This window comes from Hemibagrus wyckioides, linkage group LG03, assembly GCF_019097595.1.
Source record: "Hemibagrus wyckioides isolate EC202008001 linkage group LG03, SWU_Hwy_1.0, whole genome shotgun sequence".
Lineage (NCBI taxonomy): Eukaryota > Metazoa > Chordata > Actinopteri > Siluriformes > Bagridae > Hemibagrus > Hemibagrus wyckioides.
This window is the reverse complement of record NC_080712.1, coordinates 9,549,933-9,567,645: the sequence shown is the minus strand read 5'-3', so window position 1 is coordinate 9,567,645 and position 17,713 is coordinate 9,549,933. Positions and strand designations below refer to the sequence as shown.

The window sequence follows — 17,713 nt, the reverse complement described above, 5'->3', positions numbered from 1 at the left end:
GAATAGCCCACGCCCCACACACACACACACACACACACTTTCTTTTCTAATCACTTCTTTCTTTCTTTCTTTCTTATTTTCTTTCTTTCTTTCTTATTTTCTTTCTTTCTTTCTTTCTTTCTTTCTTATTTTCTTTCTTTCTTTCTTTCTTTCTTTCTTTCTTTCTTTCTTTCTTTCTTTCTTTCTTTCTTTCTTTCTTTCTTTCTTTCTTTCTTCTCAATTCTTCTGTATTTTCCTCCAGTCTTTCTTTCTTTCTTTCTTTCTTTCTTTCTTTCTTCTCAATTCTTCTGTATTTTCCTCCAGTCTTTCTTTCTTTCTTTCTTTCTTTCTTTCTTTCTTTCTTTCTTTCTTTCTTTCTTTCTTTCTTTCTTTCTTTCTTTCTTTCTTTCTTCTCTTTCTTTCTTCTTTCTTTTCATTAACTCCAGTCTTTCTTTCTTTCTTTTCTTTCTTTCTTTCTTTCTTTCTTTCTTTCTTTCTTTCTTTCTTTCTTTCTTTCTTTTTCATTAACTCACCTTTCTTTCTTTTCTTTCTTTTCATTAACTCACCTTTCTTTTCTTTTCTTTCTTTCTTTCTTTCTTTCTTTCTTTCTTTCTTTCTTTCTTTCTTTCTTTCTTTCTTTCTTTTTCATTAACTCACCTTTCTTTCTTTCTTTCTTTCTTTCTTTCTTTCTTTCTTTCTTTCTCTTTCTTTCTTTCTTTTCTTTCTTTCTTTCTTTCTTTCTTTCTTTTTCATTAACTCACCTTTCTTTCTTTCTTTCTTTCTTTTTCATTAACTCACCTTTCTTTCTTTCTTTCTTTCTTTCTTTTTCATTAACTCACCTTTCTTTCTTTCTTTCTTTCTTTCTTTCTTTCTTTCTTTTTCATTAACTCACCTTTCTTTCTTTCTTTCTTTCTTTTTCATTAACTCACCTTTCTTTCTTTCTTTCTTTCTTTCTTTCTTTCTTTCTTTCTTTCTTTCTTTTTCATTAACTCACCTTTCTTTCTTTCTTTCTTTCTTTCTTTCTTTCTTTCTTTCTTTCTTTTTCATTAACTCACCTTTCTTTCTTTCTTTCTTTCTTTCTTTCTTTCTTTCTTTCTTTTTCATTAACTCACCTTTCTTTCTTTCTTTCTTTCTTTCTTTCTTTCTTTCTTTCTTTCTTTCTTTCTTTCTTTTTCATTAACTCACCTTTCTTTCTTTCTTTCTTTCTTTCTTTCTTTCTTTCTTTCTTTCTTTCTTTTTCATTAACTCACCTTTCTTTCTTTCTTTCTTTTTCATTAACTCACCTTTCTTTCTTTCTTTCTTTCTTTCTTTCTTTCTTTCTTTCTTTCTTTCTTTCTTTCTTTCTTTCTTTCTTTCTTTTTCATTAACTCACCTTTCTTTCTTTCTTTCTTTCTTTCTTTCTTGTCTTTAGAAAATTAGACGTGACTAGTACACATGAAAATTATTTACTGTTATCGTTTAAATATCATTCAATTCGAATTATTTGGGGTTTTTCCTTTTTTTTTAATATGTGTGTAACCAAGCACCATCAGTGACAGTATGTGATATAACACACAGAGTGATATAAAGAAGCAAGAAGTGAGCGTGTGGCTTCATGACTGTGTAGCTTCATGACTGTAGATCATGAGGTGAGTAAAACAGAGTGACACGCCCCCTACAGCAGAGCTGATCTCTATTTGGGAGATCCAGCCCACTTCACTGACACATCCATGTGACTGAGAAGCTGTGTGTCAGTCATTGTGGGTCAATTAGATGTGATTATTGGGACTGGATTATTTACTTTGTTATCCTTTGTTTTCTTCAAAATGCTTTTGGAGGAGAAAGTAAAAATGCATAGACTAAGCACACATCATCTAACCCAAGTACACGAGTACACAAGTTACACGAAAGGACCGATGATATTTGATACTTTAAAGGAAACCTTAAATAAAGCCAGTAGAGCATTATGGTCTTGAGATGTTTAAAATGAAACATTTGCAGCCGTTTATCTGTGTATCTATCTAATACCTCTGACTTGGAATTTTTCTTCAACTCAGGAACTCTCCTCAACCCCCGAGTTCAGCAAGTGACATCGGGTATTTGCCTTCAATCAGTCAACACACAGACATGTTAGCTTGTTAAATCTATAAAATTGACTACTCAGTTCTCTATATTGAGGAGGTAAATTTACATCGCTCATCACAGATAGCTGCTAGCCACAGACACAGCTTCATTTTGTGGCTTGAATGAAATCAAGTTGAAGAAGAACTGAAGGCATGAAGCCTTTATTATTGCCACACATACATTACAGCACAGTGGAATTCTTTTCTTCACGTATCCCAGCTGAGGATGTTGGGGTCAGAGCGCAGGGGCAGCTTATGATACAGCACCCCTGGAGCAGAGAGGGTTAAGGGCTTTGCTCACTTGCCCAGCAGTGGAGCTTGGTGGTGCTGGGGCTTGAACCCCGATCCTCTGATCAACAACCCAGAGCCTTAACCACTTGAGTTTATTACATATTATGAAGCACTTAATGAACAATGTTAGAAATGTGCCCTAGCACTAAGGATTACTCCACACCAGAAGGCGAGCGTTGTAACCTTTTAGCTCTAGGCGACCTGAATTGATCTTAAGCTCATGTTACTGTCTGAGTTTTGGATATTGTTCATGTAGGTGTCCTCCAGGTTCCTCCATTTGTCCGGTAAAATGCCCCTAAGCCCCCTATGTGGCCATGTTTGCTTTCTCACGCACAAGCTGTGATTTAAAGAGAGTAAGAGACTGTCATAATCCTGGCCAATCACTGCTGCTCACTGGTTTCCATCGTCTTCTTCTTCTTCTCTCTCTGCTTCATTGATTCCATGTTTATCAGTGGTCTAATGCTTGGGTGGGCGCATTAAATATTTAAAATGTCTCACACAACCCGGCTACAGCACAACACAGGGGACTCGTACAGCCAGAAGCTGTGTGTGTGTCTCGTTCTATTCCCTCACATCCACTCGTGTATTTCCTCTTGTTTTTTTTATTATTTTTTTTTATTTTATTTGCAAGTCAAAGGTGTTTTATTGGCATGACAGCTGCCTAAACCCACAAACCCACTCCTTTCACTATTCCTTTTCTGTTTTAGTCTCTTGGACTGTCTGTTGTTCTGCTTATTGCTTCGACAGAAAGAGGTGATGAGGTTTGAATGAAAGGACTTGGGTTATAAAGGAACATGAAGAGGAGCATGAAGAGGGAAAGAAGAATGAAGAAGATATAGAAATGTATTGACGCTGGATGATAGACAGAGGAGAGAAAAGAGAAGATAAAGATAGAGAGAGGTACAAGAAAAAGATTCTTATTTTTCTAGTTTCACCAGACATGTCGTTTATATATATATATATATATATATATATATATATATTAATTTGTCTTCTGGCTAACACATATATAACAGTTGGCTTAGAAATGGCACATAATGAAGAGTCCCAAATCACAACAAAGCCTTAGGATCTGAGCACTCAGCCATCTGGTCACATCTAACACAAATCCATATGGTGGTAGTTTCCCCCCCTTTTCCTATATGTCCTCGATCAATCAAGACATGTTTGGTCTCTGATGCTTGCTTTTTTCAAGCAAGCACTGGAGCTTTGTCTCTCTGAGCTTCACATCATGAAAACTCTTCATTTCAATCATCACACACTCATCTCAAACTCCACTCTGAGAAGTACGCTCGAAACTGGAAGCCTTCAAGGAACCTGAAATGTTTGTATTGAAATATTAGCGATGTGCATTGTGATTTTGATGCTAATGTGTTGGTTGCTGCTGTATTTCCATTACTCCTGTGGGAAGACAGTGGATTTATTTCAGCCACGCTGATGGCACATTTCCAGCATGCTTACAAACGGAGTTCAACACGATGCAAATATCATCTTGTGATTTTTAAACACAAGGCATAACTTTCGGGTTTTGCTCTTGGCTCGTAAAAAACAAAAGGGTTCAACGTCATATTAATGAGAAATCCAGAAAGCTGTAGAGGTTGTGGAGACAGGAAATGTTGGAAGTTTCAGAATGCAGGGCAGATATATGATGCAGATGAGCAGAGACTCGGCTTGGCTAGTTAGTTGCTCAGAAGATGACGATGGTGTCGATGATGGTTGTTGAAGCTTTGGAAGCTGAAATATTTGCAGGTGAGCCGGTGAGAGAGCTGGAGAGACTAACGGACTAAAGTGCTGCTGCATCAAGCTACGTTTATATAAGTGACCAGTCACTGTACTATAACGTTTCTTCTTCTAAGCGTCACAATAACGTTGGGCGCAACTAGCATTCCACTTGACAAGTAATCAGTTTTCATGCTACTAAAATGAAAGATTTTGGAAAGAGATTTGGCGTTTGGGTTTAAAACGCAGTGGTATATACAGTATCTACTTCATATCATATGAGAATCAGCGTGTGCTGTTCACAATGGATCACATGTGCTCTACTGTCTTCACTCCCATTGGCAGTCATTGCACCAAGTCGCTCCTAACTTTATTTGCATAAAGTTATTTTTTAACTCAACTTTGTCACATCATTGTATACACCCACATCTAGTCTTCAGCTCTTGCTGAAAAGGAATGATCTTCATTTGCTTTGTCTATTCGGTTTGCTGTATACACCGATTAGCCATAACATTATGGGATATATTAGGCAGCAAGTCAACATTCCTCACAGTTGATATGTTAGAAGCAGGAAAAATGGGCAAGCGTAAGGAGCGAGTTTGATGAAGAGCCAAATTGTGATGGCTAGACTACTGGATCAGAGCATCTCCAAAACTGCAGCTCTTGTGGGGTGTTCCCGGTCTGCAGTGGTCAGTATCTATCAAAAGTGGTCAAAGGAAGGAACAGTAGTGAAGCGAAAACAGGGTCATGGGCGGCCAAGGCTCATTGATGCACGTGGGGAGCGAGGGCTGGCCCGTGTGATCCGATCCGACAGACTTGCTGAAGAAGTTAATGCTGGTTCTGATAGAAAGGTGTCAGAACACACAGGGTCAGGGCTGTTTTGGCAGCAAAAGGGGGACTGACACAATATTAGGCAGGTAGTCTTGTCGGTGTATATGTACACTCTGTTTAGATCGATATGAATGAGGGCTAAATTTCACTGGCACCACTATGAGAAGGCAGTTGCACAGCATCATGGGTAACGTATGACAGAAAGAAAGAAACTCAAACACCCCCCCCCAAAAAAATTGATATATATATATATATATATATATATATATATATATATATATATATATATATATATATATATATATATATATATGAATATGAATATGTCTTATAAAATAAAAACAGTGGAACATCATGAGTTCATTATAAAAAACTAACATCACCAACATGTCATTCAGGGTGGATTTTACCTTTAATGGTTTTTTCCGATGTACCTAAATAGACTCTACTAAGAGGTTTTTTTTTCTCTACCAGGCCGAACATCTTTCAGAGTTTAGTATCAGTCCATGTCCCAAGGGCAGAAATATACAATACAATGATTCAGATCATATTATAGTGCCATTTTAACTAAAGAAACATTTTTTTACTGAGGCAAACAGTCTTCTGAAGCAAATTTGCACACTTTTTAACATCACAGCCAACAAAAAAAAGGAAAAACCGGGCATGGCCTTGCTCATCAAATACATCTCCTTTAAGTGGGAAATTGTGTACATCTCATTTCTGCTGCTTTAACCAGTGAGCTACTGCTAACCGCTCTAAATTTCATTAGATATTTATCAGAGCAGAATGCTGCTCCGATCTCTCAAGGTCTTTAAGGGCTCCAATGAGGGTCTACTTGAAGAATGAATGGATTACATTGGCCATTAAGTATTATTAAGAATTAGGTTAGAATTACAGCTTTTGCAGCTTGGTAAACAAGCTCTGTGACAAATGAGGAACTTTTGAGCGCAGAAGAAAAACAAAGGGCCAGTCTACGGCTAGTACGTGTCTCATTATTACATCATAATAACATGGTGCGTATTTCTGGCGGGACAGTCTGGTGTATGATTGCATCCGTAGCATGTAGCGTGTCTCAGTGTTGTGTCTGGGTTTAATACTGTTGTATAATAAGTTCTCTAGCATTTACATTAATGTTGGTTCCTGTAGCTTCACACTGGAGTTAAACCGTGAAACTGAGAGCTGTTTTTCTTTTTCTTGTATGAAATTCATTTGCAGCCACTAATGAGAAATCCTTCAGAGAACAAGTTGATACAACAAACACCAGACTCCCAGAATGCAATGCAGCTATATGATGCAGTTAAAACAAAGACATATGCCAGAGATCTGGCTCGGCTAGTTAGCAATCTACGAAGAACAAACCAGCAAACAAATATGAGTGAGGTACAGACTATGGGTCCACATGGAAAAGAGGTTATTAAACAGAAACCTAGTCAAAACAGTCAAGGGTCATTACCAAAATATTAAGAAGATGGATACGTCTAAATTCACAATCCGAACTGCAAACACAGGGACAGAGCAGAATTCAAAACGGAAGATCTGCTCTGGATCATAATCAAGCCACTTTTATAGATGATCAACAGGAACAGAGAGTTTTAAAACTCGAATGAAGGTGCCCTCTAGTGGTCTGGAGGGGAAATGGCTAGGTGTTACAACAAATCTTAGCATGAATTTTGCTTTGGAAGTGTATCTGTTTTAGCATAGTGCGCAGATAAAGAGGTGAGAAGGATTCACAGACTAAAGGATTAAAGCTCTGCTGCATCGCTATACATGAAGCAAGATCTAAATCCCAGTGGCGCAGCTATCATCAGGTAATGTAGGAAACCTTGGCTTGGTGGTTAGAGGTGGTTGGGGGTTTGATTTCCCCTATTGGAGTGTGTGTGTGTGTGTGTGTGTGTGTGTGTGGAGTTTGCATGTTCTCCTTATGCCTTGGGGGTTTCCTTTGGGTTCTCCAGTTTCCTCCTCCAGTCCAAAGACATGTGTGGTAGGCAGATTGGCATCTCTAAATTGTCTGGAGTGTGTGAATGGGTGTAAGTGTGTGCCTTGTGATAGACTGGCATCATGTCCAGGGTGTCCTCAACCTTGAGCCCCCAGTCTCCTGGGATATGACCCAGTAGGATAAACGGTGCAGAGAGTGGATAGATGGATGGATGGAATATACCTTGGATGGCATTCAAGATACATGTTAACGATAAAGCTTTACGCAAATTGGTGATGATTTTTTCCTTTAAGGGGGTCATTAATCTGTACAAAAAGAAAAATTCTAACCTCTGAGGAACCATTTCGTGTTAGAATGCACAATCTAGCCCTTTCTACCAATACCTTGTTTGGTCTTTCCTGACCACAAATCATCGATCAGAAACTGTCTCCCTAAAACAGACAAATATATAATCATAAAAGAATTACACACAGGTCTGGAAAGAGAGAGGTGAGAGGTGTTGAACTAGAGCACTGAACTCAGAGAGATGGCAGAGTGTAGTTGTTTTTGGGAGTGGTGTCTGAGACACAGTGTGAGAGAGTATGTGAACAGCATTCCTGTCATTCCAACAGCGCTCAGCAGACTGGCCGAGAGTGTGGCAGGGTAATACTTTCAGAAGAAAAGAAAAGAAAAGAAAAAACAGATACATATACGTAGAAGACCGGTGCTCTCTGGTAACGTACACCTACTGCAGCTCTTGCATCAGGATCTGTAGGTGTACACGCAGCGGAAAGTGTATTAAACTTCCGAGGTGTGAGTACACACAGGGACGTGTTTCATTTTGCTCTGGAGCTGTGGGTGGACCCTTTAGAGTTCCATTCGCTTTTAAAACACAATGCTACCTTTCACAATTATGAGAATGCCATAAGAGAGTGGATGCTACACACACATATGCAAACAGCACGAGCTTGAGAACAAGTGGCAGTAGATGAGCACCAGTGCAACACACACACACACACACACACACACACACAGACACACACACACACACTGTGCCTACATTACCAATGGGAATTCTCCTTTTTCATCACCACGTTTAATCTGTGTACGGAGTGTCGGCTCAAATATTGCACGCTGTAAATAAACACCCAGAGAGTGCAGAAATTCAGGTGCTGGCTACACCCTTGTTTCCAAGAATGGATTCCTTTAAGACTTTTTTTTTCTTCTTTTATGTAACTTTTCTGTTAACATTCACTGGCAAGTGAAGTCATGCATAAACATCATACCACATCACAGATCCAATTGTATAAATTTACACTTCAGTTGCTGAGAAGTGCAAAAAAGACTCGAGCACGAGACAAATATCGAGCTGGTGAACGTACGGCTTTGCTGGAGTTCATAACAAATGTGAGTTTTTGGTTTCGGATCTATCAAGCCACGTGTCGTGTTTGGAATATTAGTACATTTTGGTGACCATCTTGTGTGCAGACTGTACAAGACACTATTTTAACAAACCTCTAAATGTGTGTGTGTGTGTGTGTGTGTTTAGTAGATCTACTTCATGAGCTGATACTTACACACTGTAAATCTTTTACTGTATAAAAATATTTTCAGAAATTTCCCCTCATCTCTTCATAATGTCTATTTCTGTCAGAATCCATCAGCAGCCTTTTTAAATACATATATATTGACAGTAGTTCTTTTCTATATCATTTTTATTTAATAGCCATTGATATTCAGGACACTCCACCTATCTATCTGCATATTTGAATGAGCCTTGGGTTTCTGTTCTCATTACAGCCTGACAAAGCCTGTCGTATTTATTATTAACAGAATTAAGAATTTGTTCTCAAGGCCTCTTTCAATAGTTAAGGGTTCTTAGCTTTCCTTAAAGTGCTTCTTGCTTGGAGCATTCATGGTGTAGGGTTTCACATAGAAGCTTTAATTCTTTTCCCACACTCCACATAACATCTCCCTCCAAACTTTTACCCCAAAACATGTTAGTTTATATTCCTTGTGTTTTGGTTCTTCTGCTTCAGTAATAACGTATGTAAGTTGCTTCTTAGTGATGCCGATACATTGGAAATAGATAGATAGATAGATAGATAGATAGATAGATAGATAGATAGATAGATAGATAGATAGATAGATAGATAGATAGATAGATAGGTAGGTAGGTAGGTAGGTAGGTAGGTAGGTAGGTAGGTAGGTAGATAGATAGATAGGTAGATAGATAGATAGACAGACAGACAGACAGACAGACAGACAGACAGACAGACAGACAGATAGATAGATAGATAGATAGATAGATAGATAGATAGATAGATAGATAGATAGATAGATAGATAGATAGATACAACTTTATTGTCATTGCAAAGTACAGGTACATCGCAACAAAATACCGTTTACTACTTAAATGCCTTTAAATACTTAATTAACCTATTTCACAGAAACTAAAACCTGTTATTTTAGCTAGTTTTAAGTGTGATGACTATACTTACTTTATGCTCAGTTTAACTGAACTATTTTACTTATTTTTTTTTGTCATTTCAAATTTATTTTCAATTTTTTATTTTCTTTCAACTGCATTATAATTCAAGAAAAGTGGATTATTATTATTATTATTATTGTTATTATTATTATTTGTTCATTTTGCTATTATTATTATTATTGTTGTTTGTTCATTTTGTTGTTATTATTATTATTATTGTTGTTGTTGTTGTTTTGAGTAGTATTTCTGTTTTATTTCATGAGAATGCTTTTTGTTTTTGGTCTAAAACAGTTTTTGTTTTCACCGCCGGCGCAGTCCTCCTCCGCAGGGGACTATATTCCGCGCCGCGTTTTGCGCGGAGCCGTCTCTTCGGCCGCCGTGTGCCCGCCTGGCTCTTGTCCTGATATTACTCCGCTGGCATGGAGGAGGAGGAGGAGGGGACTGGAGCGCGCGATCATTGTGATGGTGGCTGCAGCCGCCGCCGCCGAGAGCGAGCCACACATTAGCGCGTCTGTAGGATTTCCCTCAACACACACACACACACACACACGACTTTCTGAACTGCACACCTTTCTTTGTTCACGCTCGGGAGGAGGGAATCTTTTTTTTTTTTTTTAAACGCGCGAGAGCAGAAAAAATGAACAGCACACGGCGAATGAAATGAAATGCAAAGTTCACGAAACTACTACTCGGGAGCGCCTTGGCTGCGGACGGGGAAACTTTTTTTCTCTCCGAGAAGGACGGCGCGATAAACCGGTGCACTGTTTGATGGAGCGCTAAGCGGCGAGAGCGCAGCCTGACGGCGGACTGAGGTCGCTCGCCTCCCGGTCGCTCCTCCGCTTTTTCCCCCCTCTCTCTCTCTCTCCCGGTGTCGGCTTGGCTGCGGGGAAACGGTGGATGGTTGACACGGCGATATTCCCAGAGGAGCGCTGCATTATTTGTCGTTTCCAGTCTTTCTCCCCGGTCTCTCTGTCCAACCAGACCCGGTTTTGGAGAGGGGAGTCCGGGCTGGGTGGTGGTGGTGGTGGTATCGGGAAGGGGGGAAAGCTTTGACAAAACTTCTTCTTCCTAGAAAAAGCCCTTGTACGCAGCAGCGCAGATGATGATGGGGGATTTCGCCGGCCCCGCTGCCTCGAACGGCGGCGGTGTTTGCATCAACAGCGGCGGTAACGTGAACCTAAACGCCGGTAGCAACACCACAACTAGTAATAACTGTAACAGCAATAGCGGTGCCGGTCCTGGAGCTGGTGCGGGAGCTGGTGCGGGAGCCGGAGTGCCGAAACACAGCACTGTAGTGGAGCGGCTTCGGCAGAGGATCGAGGGCTGCCGGCGGCATCACAACGTCTGCGAGGCCCGCTTTCAGCAAGCGCACGCCGAGCAGCTGGAGCTGGAGCGCCGGGAGACGGCGGCTCTGTATCAGCGCACCCTGGAGCAGAGGGCCAAGAAGGGCAAACAGCAACAACAACAGCAGGGCAAGCAGCAAGATCCGAGCGATTCCTCGGAGCAGCGGAACAACACTCTGATCGCGGTAAATTGTGCAGTATGATGATGATGATGATGATGATATGTGAAAGCAATGCAAACTGTGTTGACACAAAGGGTGAAGCATCATGCATGCATAGATGCATGAATGCACCAAAGGTTTAGTGACATGCATGCACAAAAAAACTTTCACTCAGACAAGTGTTTGTGTGTGTGTTTCTTGTTGCACTTTCGGAAACAGCAGGTCGGAAGTAACCAGCGATACTAACTGCTGAGGGAAGCTGGTGAAGTTGATCGCAGTTTTCACTTTTAACAAGTCGAGCTTCGTGTTTACAGCAGTCTCATTTCACAGTTGTTGTTGTTTTTTCCCTCTTCTGTGTGCGTTATGAAAGTGTTTGCACACTTTTTCGAAAGTTGTGCATGTCACCAGGATTGCCTTAGAACTTTTTTTTATTATTTGTTTCCGCGTGACACTTTGCATGCCAAAGCTCGTGCTGTCCTATTTGCATTAACGTTTTGCTGTCAATCTGAAATGATCTGGCAAATAGTTGCAATATCTTTACTTCTACAACGTGGTATTATTATTATTATTATTATTATTATTATTATTATTATTATTATTACTACTACTACTACTACTACCAGCCCTTAAATTTCTCTTAAGCACAAAACTCTGCTTCCATAGGAGGAAGTGGTTAAAAGCACGCGCATGACCTCAACATGGGCATTTAATGCAACAATTATTCACCCTGCAGATGTGTGAATTGCCTGCTGTATAGATTAAAGGCATGCCCTTTAGTCCAGCGCTCGAACACGTAGATGACACGAAGTGAAACATATCGTTGAAAAACTTTACTTTTCCTCCAGTTGTTTGAGCTGTGTCATTTCTGTAGCTGACTGAGGTGTTGGGTAGAGAGCAAGAACTCCCTGTGCGCTCTGTGGACATCATATACACACACACACACACACGCGCGCGCACACACACACACGCACAAAACACACCAACACACACACACACACAAGCACGCGTGCGCGCGCACCGAGGCGGCCATTAGCTGGTAGGAGACAAACGCTTCAGATCGAAGAGATTAAAGGCCTTAAAGAGACAGTAAACCCCCTCAGAGAGTGTGTGAGGGTTTTTTTTTTTTTGCTCAGGCTGAGTTACTACATGGCAGCTAGGTGGCTGTATCAAGTCAGTTTAAAGCAGAAGTGCCCAACTCATGTGGTTTCATGTACACACACTTGTACTCACAGAAATAAAGATACCAGACTTTACTTTTCCTTGTTGTTGACGGTGCAAATATTTTCGAACCTTTTATTTACTGCATACTTTTGTAACCAAGGAATGCGCCTTTTACGGTACATCAGTGGTTCTTAAGGTTCATTAATCCACTATATGGCCAAAAGTTTGTGAACACCTGACCATCACACCCTTCCCTAAACTGTTACCACAAGCCAGGAAGCATCCGGTTGTACAGAATGTCTGTTAGAGCATTAAGATTTCCCTTCACTGGAAAATCTAAAAGGCCTAAACCTGTTCCAGCATGACAATGCCCCTATGCACAAAGTGACCTCCAGTGAAGACATGGTCCAAGATTTGGTGTAGCCTTGACCTCATCCCCAATGAACACCTTTGTTTTGGGTGAACTGGAATGCAGGTTGCTCCCAAGGTCTTCTCACCCAACGTCAGTGCAACTCTTGAGGCTGAATGAACACAAATCACTACAGCCATGATCCAGAGTCTAGTGGAAAGCCTTCCTGGAAGAGTGGAAGTTATTATAATTGTAAAGAGAGGACTAAATCTGGAATGGTATATGGATCATGGTGTCCACTTTTGGGCATAAGCTTTAAAGGTACATTGTACTTGATACAGGAAAATGGAATGTAATGTGTAAATCTTTTATGGTTCCACCAACCAGTGATGAGGAATAGTACAGTTTGGTAAGCTTATTTTTGAGACTGTGATTTACTCCTTTAAAGAAACATCCATCTATCCATCCATCCTCTCATCCATCCACCCGTCCATCCTCTCTAAGTGCCTAATCATGATAAAGTGGATCAGGCCACAGTCCCGGGAAGCCTGGGCTTAAGGCAGGAGAATTCTGCTCCTCTCTTCTCTTCTGTTGTGTGGAATTTTCTCAGTCGTAAACAATAGAATATACTTCCTCACCTCATAAATGTAGAGTTCAGTACAAGACATCAACATAGTCTTGTCCACCAACAACAGCAAAAATGTTCACTACTTTTAAATGTGTTTAAAGTAGTATTTACTTTTAATCAATTAGTGTAGACATGCTAGCTGGTTAAATCTCTAACACTGACCATAAAGATTACCGTTTTTGAGAAGTAAATTTATCGTAAACTTATGCTTACTCGTCCTGGCTAGCTTGTTGCTAATCAAAACATAGACTGTCATGGAGGTGGCCATGTTTTTTTTTTCCCCCTCACTTTGTAGCTTGTGGTTCTTACTTCTGAGGTGAATGCAGAATTCACCCCCGATTAGACTCCAGGCCATCACAGGGCATTATGCACACACACTTTTACACCTGAGGGCAATTTAGCATAGCCTTTAGCACTTCTCAGCATATTTTTGGACATTGAGAGAAAACCAGAGAACTCTGTGGAAACTCTAAATGTTGTGGCGAAGCTCTGTACAGACAGTAAACTAGGCTCGGGATCGAAAGAGGGACCCTGTAGCTGTGAGGAGGCAATGCTACCCACTGCGCCACCATGCTTGCCTAATTTAGACAGTCTTACTAAAAAGGGCTGTTGCCGAGAGTCACAGAGAACAAAACGCATGTGAAAAATTAGCCTTGTTAGTGAGGGAATATATGGAGATAAACGACATGTTGAAGGAAAAATATTTCATCACTAGTGTTCCAGTGCACAAAGTGAAACATGTAAAACCCCACAGAGACTGTAACCCAAGCTCACAATCGAACCAGGAACCCCTCGAGCTGTGACAAAATGAAAATGTACACGTGTTTACAGTCAGTCCGCCAATATTTGTTTGTGTCTGAAGGTTCTACCACATAAGCTCTAGCACCTGCCTCCGAAACTTTGTGCCACAAAGCTGAAAGTCATGACGATGTTCATATAGTCGGACTTTGGTCTATAATTTTTAGTTTATTCCAAAAATAAGATTTTCTACCATAAGGAACAGCTCTTGTTTTGGTGTGATCTGGATTTTTTTTGACTGTCCACAATCAAATCGGGTCTCTTATTTAATTTCCACACTGACGGGACATCATTATTGTTTTTCTCTTGTGGTAAAGGTTCTGTTTAAAGACTATGCTTTCCGAGCTCCTTAACACATTGAACATCATTTTGCAAAATAAATGATATAGGAAAAAAAGTTTTTTATACTGTAAGGAGGAAATCTAGCAGTGGTATGATCAGCTGTCAATCAAATCTAAGTGATAGTTTAAAGTACACCTTTAAACACCAGGCCTAATTGTTTATTTCATTAATTGTTTTTGTCTCATTGCAAAACCTCAACACGTTCGGCCACATTTTCCTCCCGGCTGTTTACATACATTTACTATCATTTTTTTTTTTTACAAAATGGTTTATTTATAAATCGTCATACATGCCTTAAGGAGCAGCTCAAGTGGTGTGAATAAATCATTGTATGCGCTTGTAATGCTGTTATTAGTGTTATTAATAATCTGACAGTCTTATACAAACAGGTAGCAGGAGATGTTTACTCCCTCATGGTGACGAAGCACTGAAGTAAATTAATGTAGGTTGGGATTCTCAGCCTGACCTGCAACAAATAAGCTTAACTTAAAGCTCTGTTTTTCCATTTCAGGATTCATTTTTGTTGTCCCGTGTTAAACGGGGCGCTCGATGTCAGTAAATACCTAATGCAACGTATTTTGTAACATGTGCTCTTTACGTGGCATTCAGGGAAACGAAGTAAATGTAGAAAACTGCGGAAACTAAACAAAAGCAGCCTTAAAGAATTCATGAACGTGTGAAATATGAGCAAAGAGGATTGTGTGTTTTGACAGCTTGGGAATGGAATAAGCCCCGCCCTTGCTCAAGCAGATGTTACAGTGTTTTATTTGCTTCTAAAGCCTGTTCATAACTTAAGTACCTTTTACATATTTTAGTGCATTATTGTGGACATGATTTTATACTAATGAGCAGGTTTAGGTTTGAACCGAAGACTTTGGTGTAACTGATTCATGCTACAGCCATGCTACGACCTTTTTACTAGAACTTTCTTACCGTTTACAATTAAGGCTGGTCAGTATGATGTGCTTTAATAATCTTTGAATTGTGTTATGATATAACGGCCATATAGGCTAAGTTCACTTAAACCCGGCTGCTGAAATGAGAAATGACCCCGTGTTCCTCGCTTACTCTAGCAATGACAGACCACACCGATTCTCCTGAGATTTCCCATGTCCTGTGGATGCACCACCATATTTAACAGCAGACACCAGATGTTGCGGGTTGAAGGCTTTCTCCAAAGATTAACACGTCTGGGTTTACGGGAGGAGGAGGGGAAAAAAAAGACAACTCGTGTTATTCTTTCCAGTGCTCTGGGATGCAGGTTTTGTGCTCCTTAGACCAGGTTTACGCATCTTGGCTTTGTGTAGTGCGGTTTCTGAAAAGAGGCCACACCATTATATTCGAACTCCAGTGAACCTCGCAACATGCAATTTGCTTTAACACTGGGTCACAGAGGTGCTGATTCAGGTCTGGGAAATTTTTCGATGGAATTCTTTTGTTGTATTTAGCAGCTGTCCTGTTTAAACGTCCTGGGAGTGTCCACTCGCGACCGCAGGCAAGTCTTCGTCGGTCGGTCCGTATTTGGTATAAGTGAGCGCGTTTTTCCTCGACGCATTAAACTGCTTTTATTCTGACTAAGACTCTTGTAGTTCACTCCTGACTTTCTGGCCTCCGTGCTTTGTAGACTTTGTAGGCTTGTAATGACTCTTTTATAGCCAATACACTCTGCTAATATGACTCACGTGTCTAGCTGCATTTGTAATCGATTTACTTACTGAAAGGCTCTTTTCATGGCATTGTTCCTGATAATTTGGCCAGCTCCTGCTCACTGCAGTGAGTCAGTGAGTATGGGGATTGATGCGTACACAGCATGACCGTGTGAGTGTGCGAGACTTACGGTTAAATGACTAATAACGAAGATCTAGTTGTTTGTTGGTGTATGGAAGCTGCTGGCAGTACTAGATCTTCTGGTTTCTGCTCTTGTGCTACAAAGCAGAGTTCAGAGATTAGCAAGTGAACCAGGTTAATGTAGCGTTCACTTCAGCAGGGCTCTCCCCTGAAGGTTTCGCTTGTTGTTTTGTTTTTGTTTTTTAACGGGTGGAGTGGTTTGAAACCTAATATCTCGCTTTCTAGTGCTTCGCAGTATCCGACTGACTGAATATGTATGTTTGTTTTCTCATAATTTATCCTGATGTTCAAAGTTTTTTGCGATTCGTCGGCGTCAAAGGTTGTCAACTGGCAGACCACCAGCAGACACCCCAAATGATGAACTTTGATCATATGCTATAGATGATAAAAGTCTGATTATTAAAAAAGACAACTGGCTGTCATTCAGTAGCTCTAGTTTTTAACTTTGTTTCCTACAGAGAAGCCAGAAAAATGGAATTTGTGCCTGTTTTGTTGTGTCCATGTTCAGCATTGAATGTCTATCATGTTAAACTCCACAGTGGAACTTAATGGCTCATATGAAACTAGACACTCAGGGCTGGAGGCCTAATTTCCAAAAACTGTTCATTTTGTCCACTCAAAAGTTTCTATCTTCAATGTAATGTTGATATCGAACCCATTTCTGCTCTCGTAGATGCCCCACGTGCTTGTTCATAAGGTGTTATCTTTAGCCACTAACATTCTGTGTAAGGTTATCCAACAGAGGGGAAAAACACAGGTCTCACACTGAAAGTGTTCTGCTGGTGCACCCGAAGAAAAACGTCAGAGGTGACTGAGCTGACAGGAAGTGGACAGTCGCTCAGATAACCACTCTTTACAACCGGGGTGAGGAGAAAAGCATCTCGGAGCTTGGTGTGTGTTTGTGTGACACACTGAGTGTTCTCCTCTGTTTACGTGTGGAAAGTCTGCGTGCCTGTTTTTTTAGTTGTGTTTGGGTCAGATTTTGTGTTAGGTTGTTTTTTTGTGTTGGGTCAGATTTTGTGTTTGGTTGGTTTTAATGTTAGGGTGTTTTGTAGTGGGTCAGGGTTTTCTGTGTTGGGTCAGGGTTTCTGTGTTGGGTCAGGGTTTCTGTGTTGGGTCAGGGTTTCTGTGTTGGGTCAGGGTTTTTGTGTTGGGTCAGATTTTGTGTTTGGTTGGTTTTAATATTAGGGTGTTGTAGTGGGTCAGGGTTTTCTGTGTTGGGTCAGGGTTTTCTGTGTTGGGTCAGGGTTTCTGTGTTGGGTCAGGGTTTCTGTGTTGGGTCAGGGTTTTTGTGTTGGGTCAGGGTTTTTGTGGTGGGTCAGGATTTTCTGTGGTGGGTCAGGATTTTATGTGTTGGGTCAGGGTTTTGTGGGAGGTGTTTTTTTTGTTAGGTCAGGGTTTTATGTGTTGGGTCAGGGTTTTTGAGGTGGGTCTGGGTTTGTGTTGGGTCAGGGTTTTTGTGGTAGGTGTTTTGTGTTAGGTCAGGTATTTTGTGCTGGTTCAGGGTTTTATGTGTTGAATCAGGTTTTTTGTGGTTAGTGTTTGTGGTGGGTCAGGGTTTATGTGGTGGGTCAGGGTTTTTCTGGTGGGTCAGATTTGTTCTCTTATCTTGCCTCGCTTGTGCCTTATGTTTAGTTTAGTTCCATTTGGTTGATCTCAGTTTATAGGCCTAGTTGAAGTTCTTCCAGTTGATCTGTTTATTTTTCTCTTTCTGTGTTGCCTACTTGTTAATTTGTTATTTTGCTGATTCCTCTG

General features: G+C 40.5%; 1 protein-coding gene across 1 annotated transcript in view; it reads left to right on the top strand.

Moving 5' to 3' along the window:
* Nucleotides 1–9,754: 9,754 nt before the first annotated feature.
* The window catches only part of maml3 (mastermind-like transcriptional coactivator 3), a 169,223-nt gene continuing 161,264 nt past the window's right edge, over nucleotides 9,755–17,713 (top strand). The window contains exon 1 of the mRNA XM_058385368.1: nucleotides 9,755–10,856. Coding sequence (XP_058241351.1) covers nucleotides 10,428–10,856 — 429 coding nt within the window. The 5' untranslated portion in view covers nucleotides 9,755–10,427. The remainder of the gene's footprint in view (nucleotides 10,857–17,713) is intronic.